Source organism: Ziziphus jujuba, chromosome 2, assembly GCF_031755915.1.
Source record: "Ziziphus jujuba cultivar Dongzao chromosome 2, ASM3175591v1".
Taxonomy (NCBI): Eukaryota; Viridiplantae; Streptophyta; class Magnoliopsida; order Rosales; family Rhamnaceae; genus Ziziphus; species Ziziphus jujuba.
Window position 1 is genome coordinate 5,568,027 of NC_083380.1, and position 7,249 is coordinate 5,575,275.

The following is a 7,249-nucleotide window of genomic DNA, read 5'->3' on the forward strand; positions in this document are numbered from 1 at the left end:
GCATAAATTAGGCATGAATCTCCAAGAAAAAGCAACAGCTGGGCCATTATATTCAATACAGGTTGATATATTATATTTTTTTATAAATAATATCCGGGTTTAATTTGCAGGATTTTCACAAGGTTAATTGAATAATAAAAAGCTATAGCTGTACTAGTTCATGACCTTACCCATTGGTCATCACCTGGACTGATTTTTAAATTCCTATAGCATAGAAAAAATGGTACTAACTTAGAAAAATAGCAGAACAAGACGACCAACTTATTGTTTAAAAATAAAGTTTGGTAAGATCTCATTCAAATGATTAAAAACTAGCACAATCCAACAAATATACCTCTCGTTTTTATTCTTTTTTTTTTTTTTCCTTATATATATTGAAACTTTATAAATGTTTACATGTCGCTATTCTTACACAACCATATGGTTCAATTTGTTGGTTCGTAAATTCCACGTAAAGGTCATATCAGAGTCGTTGATTGGCTTAACTTCAAGGGAATCTTGCTAGATTTCTAGGTAGCTCTTTTTGTCAAAGTCTCTATAGCAATATTTTGTACTTTCAAAGTTAGCTAGCTTCAAGCTTTGTGGGTACACAGTGAAAAATGATAAGAGTCCCCCAAAAATGTTTAGTACGTACGTGAGAATATATATATATATATATATATATATATCAAACTCACCACCAAACATTTTGACCTCACGAAATCACTTAAAGTAACGGAAAGTAACATATGCTTTAATTATATCTGGATTTTCTCTCTTATTTTTTATTCACACTCGTACCCAATTAATATATTACACCATTTAAAAAATTATGGCAAAGAGAAAAAATAAATAAATATATGTAAAAAGTAACTGATGGTTTTTCTGCCTGACAACAACATAAACAAGGAAAAATAAAGCAAAAAAACTCCATCATTATAATATATATTTGTTCGGTCCACATTAATTGTATATATTTGATATACTTTCGGAAGAAAAACATCAATTTCCATCATACATCATAGAAACGTCCCTACTAACTTATAAAGTCAGGAATATATTATCAATCTACAATACTTTCATTTATGGAAACACAAGTTAATTAAGTCAATGTATTGAAAGCTCTCTCTATCACTAACAATAAAAACTAATGGTTTCAATTTAATATTTAGATAGGCGATTTCTTTGGCAAAGAGGGCCACATTGGACAGTAAGTAGTGGTCGTGAGGCATGGATCAAATTCTTGCACTCCTACTCTTGCTTCTTCCTCAATGTCACATTGAAAACTCTCTTTGACATCATGATCTTTTGCTACAAGTTCTTGCAGGTTTTCATCACCATCATCATTCTCTTTTGCTGTTGCTTCTAACCCAAGTTCATTTTCTAAGTATCTGAACCATTTCTTGTTCTCAATCTCTCTGCTATGTTCTTCTTCAAAACTTGAGCTATGGCAATGGACTTGATGATGATCATGGCCATGATTATTATTAGGCTGAAAAGGACAAAGATTGTCTAACATGTCCCAGAAATCAAAATCAGCCTCCAATGGAATTACTTCATCATCGGGTTGATTCACCTCCATAGTATTAACATCATAATCTAACAGCATCAGATCCATGTAATTCTCCTGGTGATCATGATCATCACCTGGCTTTGAAACTTCAACTATTTGACTAGAGTTTGACCCAATTGAATCATAAGAAGAAACAGAGAAAGAGCTTGTAACTTCTTTCAATGGTTCCTTTTTCACTTGGGCATGATGATCATGATCATGATCATGATCAATATTTTTCTCTAAGTCTTTGCGATGATGATCAGATTGAATATCATTCCCAACTAGTTCTGGTGATTCAAAATTGTGCTTATTTCCACTCGACAAAACCGAATTTGACGAAGACAATGAGGATGATGATGATGATGATGATGATGATGGTGATGAAGATGTTATGGAGGATTCCTTTGATATTTGATCATCAGAAGCAGCAGTACTATTTTTGGATGAAATTCTTTTCTTCAAATGAGTGTTCCAAACATTCTTGATCTCATTGTCTGTTCTCCCTGGTAAATGGGATGCAATTTTTGACCACCTGGACATTAATGATAATAAATTGAATTTTATATAAAATTACAGAGAGTGAAAAATTTTATAAAACTATGTATTAAAATTAATTTGAGATAATATGTCAAACATCATAGAGTAAACCTAGCTACCTGTTTCCCAAAGCTTTGTGAAGCTTAATTATGGTTTCCTCTTCCTCTTTAGTGAAGTTTCCACGCTTAACGTCAGGTCTGAGGTAATTAATCCATCTCAAACGACAACTTTTCCCACACCGCAATAACCCTGTTCGATATCAAAAAATATAATATTAAAAATAATAACCATAACTATGGGTTAAAATGGTTTAACATGTTTTAATTGTTTTACCTGACACTTGAATTTTTTTATTATTTGAATAAAAGTTGAAGTCTAGGCTAGGCCAGGCTAATTTGCAGTTTAACTCATTCTTTCTTTTTTTTTCTTTTTTTTTTTTCTTTTTTTATTGTTTTGTCATTTAAAAAGTTTTTATCTATTTAACTATGGTGGTTTTGAAGAATTTAACACCGAATATTTTAATGTGTTCATTGATTAGAATTGAAAAAGGGGGAAATGGAAACCATCTGGTAACCATGCAAAGACTCTGCATACTTTGATAATGACAATAGTCAGGCCGCAACTATTTTCATTACTGGAATACCAACTTTTTTTAATATATAAATAAAATAAATAATAAATAAAATATAGGTTGGTAGGATATTCCTAACTCGACGAGACATAACAAAAGTAAGCAACGGATTTACCAAAATTGACTATTTATTTTATTTCAAATAAAAAAATTGACTATTTATTTCCTTTAAAGTGGCCAGAAACGTAAAATAAAATAAAATAGCCCATGAGCTAAATGAAAATGTGAAAAATAGGACAAATTTTTAAATCTTCAACTTTTTCCATTTCAATATAAGGGGATAATATTAGTTGTTTTAATATACATGTGTTTTCCTTCACATTAATGTGTATGAGACTAGTAGTGGATATTCCATATCTGATATTATAATTGGAATAAAGTTAAAAAGAAGGTAAACTGTTATCTCTTTTTTAATTTCAGATTTAAAAAAAAAAAAAAAAGCGGATCTCAGATTTTAAATTTTTTAATAAAAAAAGTAAAATAAGGTTGAATTTGGAGTCCCACAAAAAGTTTGTAGAAGACGTTTCAAACTTGGCAAGTTAGTGTATTTGGTAACAAATTTCTGGTGAACCAAATCATGTAACAATACACAAACAGTACTACTTGGTAAACCACATTTTCATATGCGTCAGAATATACTAAATAATTATTCAGACATATATTTGGATATATTATAGAAAAATACTGAAACTCCTGTTGTCAAATTTCAAATATATATCAAAAAATTACTTTTAAAATACTGTATTTTTAAAGAAATGAGGTAGGAGATAGTGAAAGAAATTGCCAACCCAACAAGAGGAAAGAAAAAGATACTTTTTAAAATTTTTTTTAAAAAAAAAGGAAATTAATTAAATACCCAGAAAGCATTAATGTAAAGGAAATTAAAGGTTTTTCTTTATCAATGTTGTTTTTCTTTTTTTTATCTTTTTGTTTTTTGTATGTATACATGGAAATGCAATGAATAATCCAAAAAACTATCATTTTGTGTAGAATAAATCCAAGACAGAGTCAATTCTTTGCAGAAAACAGAGTAACACAACTCAGATTTCTGGGTTTCAGAAATTGCCATTTGAAAGAGTACACTCTGTCAAGGTTCGTGATGAACAACATTGTCTTGTGGTACATCAATGGTCATGGTGGTGACCATAATGATGGTGATCAATATCATTGTAATAATATATATATACATATGCTATATATGTATAGATAGAGAGACAGAGAGAGAGGGATGGAAATTAATTACCGGCTTGCTTAGGGAGAGCTCTCCAGTTTTCATGGCCAAATTTCTGAATGAAAGTGATAAGCCTCAAGTCCTCAGCAGGACTCCAAGGACCTCTCTTCACTTGTGTTTTATCACAGCATGGTGCTCTTCCCCTCCCCATGTCTCTCTCTTGCCACTCGCTTGATATCAAAATGCAAAAACACTCGGTTTTCTTTCTTAGTTTTTTTCTTTTTCTCACATAACAAACAGGTTCAATTTGTATCTCTAATACAACATATATAGAGTCATTTACTCATCACCCTCTTTCTCACTATAACTTATAGATATAAGTGGGTGTGTATATACATATATATATATATAGAGAGACAGAGAGAGAGAGAGAGAGAGCAAAAAGAGAGGTAGGGAGAGAGAGAGAGAGAGAGAGAGAGAAAGGAGAGAGAGATTGAGATGTCTGTGCGCAAAAGGCCACAAGGTTCATGCCTCAAAATAGGATACCCCCTTTTGATGCAATAAATAGAAGGAGATCCAGAGAGATTACCAAATATCCATAATTCCCCATAAAATAATAAATTATTCATTTGTCTTCTATTGCTACAGTCTTTTCCCAACTTCAGTAAGCTTAATCTCCTGTTCTTATCCAATATGGAAAAGAAATTAATTCCCATTGATGTGAAAATTTTTTTTGCTCTCCTACAATTGATCCTATAGTAATCTAATATGGGTTTGAAATCATAGCCATTCATCTTGGCAAAACTGACATCATGTTACCATATTTGTGATGTCATCTTTGTTTTCCTACCTTACAATCGTATGTGTGATGTAAGGAAAACGAATATTTTTTTTTTTTTTTTTGTGTGTGTGTCATTATTAAGTTTGAGAACGTTTTTTTCATTTGGTCATGTTTAAGAGCTTTTTTAATTTTAGCTTTTGCACAACTTCTCTCCTTTTCTAATTATTATATTTGCTACCATGTCACTTTTGGTAAGTTCATTAGTAGGATTTCTTGCCAATTCAAAGTGACACTATGGAGCATATGGCAAGCTAAATGCTAACATGTATAACCCATATATATTTGTTCTCTCTGTTTTTGTCCAAGAAAATATATCTTCAAGGTTGAATTCACCCTATATAACATCTTTAATTTATTACCATATTGGTTTTATATGTATTATGTACAATGTCTATGATTTATATTTTTACCATATTTAGGGTAGTAATGCATTCTTGATATAATTCTATAAATATTAAATCTTATTGTTGATTTTGGTAGCGGATATGAGTTTATTCTGGTGATGTTCATACAAACTATAGTACTACCATCCGGTTATCCCATTATTGCTTTGTTCATTTTAAAAAATAAAATTAATTATCTAGAATTATAATGAGTGCACGAAACAAAATTCAATATTTTAGTAAGAGATATGGTCATGGTGAAGAAAATCGGCTTTGTAATCAAAGTGATAATACTCCCTTTTTTCAACTTATAGCATAATGATTGTGAATTTACAAGACTTATTATCATTTTGATTCCCACATAGCAAAAAGACTTGGTGTCTCGATTTGAATGACAGAGAGAAAGTACATTAGGATTTCGCTTTAGTTTCACTCTTTGTTTTTTTTTTTTTTTTTTTTTGTTTCCCATTTTCCACAATATTCTGCTAGCTCCATTCCATCTAATTAATTATAAATATTTATATTATTTAATAATAGGCCTTTTTGGTAAAGAGCCAAAAGAAGGGAAATGCCATTAGCATAGTGACAAGCTCCAGCTACTTTCCCTTTAATGCAACCGGTATTAGAAATCCAGATTTGGAAGATGGTTTGTACTGTACTGTTTATATTATGCATTTAACTTGGTCAGTGTTTATATTATGCATTTAATTTGGTCAGTGATTTACAACGATAGTAACTAATAATATTTTTCAATTGCCATTATTAGAAAAATATCATTAACCCCTGTTAGTTTGTGGACATTTATTAAAAAACCATCGTTGATATATAAAAATATATCCATCACTTGGTAATTAGTTTCCCAACAAAGTGTATCATTTAGTTAGCCAAAAAAATTGGCAATTGTTGAATTTTAAAACTATAAATAAATTAATTAACTAATATTAAAACTAGTATAAACTTCTCATAATCAAATCAAATATTTGCTATCATTAGAAAAAAATATTGTAAACAAACCTAACGCAGCCCAATTAGTCCTTGACATGTTTACTGCAAACTATTTTTGTCTTCCTCTAGATTAACAAAGAAAAAAATCTTTATCATTTATGACACAGCTTGATTAGGATTTAGACAGGAATGATTGAAGATTCTCTCTTCAGCGGTGGAAAATTTTGATTCTTTATTACTTTTCAAAAATGCTGGTAAGAACCGCCCTATTTTTGTATCTATATGTTTTGACTTCTTCTTAGCCATGCTATAAGTATATATTATATAATTGGTTGCATATATTATATAAATTAATTTCTCTTTGTTTTTTTCTCAATTAATGGAGAAATGCAGAGGAAGAACTTGTAATAAAAATAGTAATAATAAACCATTTTATTAAGCACAGTGGTTGCGGTTAAGACATTTTCATTCCCATTAAGAAAGCTATTAACTTCATGAAGTGAGCATAGAAAGAATGTCTTGGTTATATAAACCATCAAGGAATACTAAGATTTTTATGGAATGCAAAGTAAACAAAGAATATTAATTAACCACTAAAAAAACTTGTTTGGTCTTGTAAAAAGGGTGGTTTGAAAATGGTTTTTAATTACCCAGTAAAATAATAAAAAAGTCTAAAAATTCATTGGCTATGCTCATCATAGGTCAATGAAGGCTATGAAACACATACTACCTACATGACAACTAGCCAATCATCTTTCTTACCCGATTGATCGATTATTGTTATATTTTTATTTTTTATTTATATATACAAGAGCGGACAAATCAAACACAACTCATTGATAAAAAGCCTTAGTCATATGATTTAGGTGACCCGCCCAAGTTAGTGCCTTTTGAATACCATACAACATTGACATTCAAATAATAAATTTTAATTTTAATTTTCTTAGCTTGTGCCAAACCCCTACCCCATGCAATCCTGTATATACGAGTAGTCTAACAAAGTCCAACCATTTGAAAATGACCCCACAAAAAAAAAAAAAAAAGCCCTTTAATTATTATATAAAAATATATATCATTTAAGTCTTTTGTTAGGAAAACTAACATTAAAATGCTTTTACCATTTGGTACCTAATCTTGACATCTTTTATTTGGGTTAGTAGAATTTCACTAACCATTTAAGACTTTTCATGACTAATTAACCAAGTAG

The 7,249-nt window shown here is 30.2% G+C and overlaps 1 protein-coding gene across 1 annotated transcript; it reads right to left on the reverse strand.

Moving 5' to 3' along the window:
* Positions 1-894: 894 nt before the first annotated feature.
* LOC107403729 (transcription factor MYB63) lies at positions 895-5,046 on the reverse strand. Its single transcript, XM_016010643.4, has 3 exons — positions 3,946-5,046; positions 2,191-2,320; positions 895-2,066 (listed from the first exon to the last, which is right to left on the reverse strand). Exons 1-3 carry the CDS (start codon positions 4,082-4,084, stop codon positions 1,148-1,150), a joined length of 1,188 nt encoding a protein of 395 aa, XP_015866129.2. The 5' UTR covers positions 4,085-5,046; the 3' UTR covers positions 895-1,147.
* Between the last annotated feature and the right edge of the window lie 2,203 nt (positions 5,047-7,249).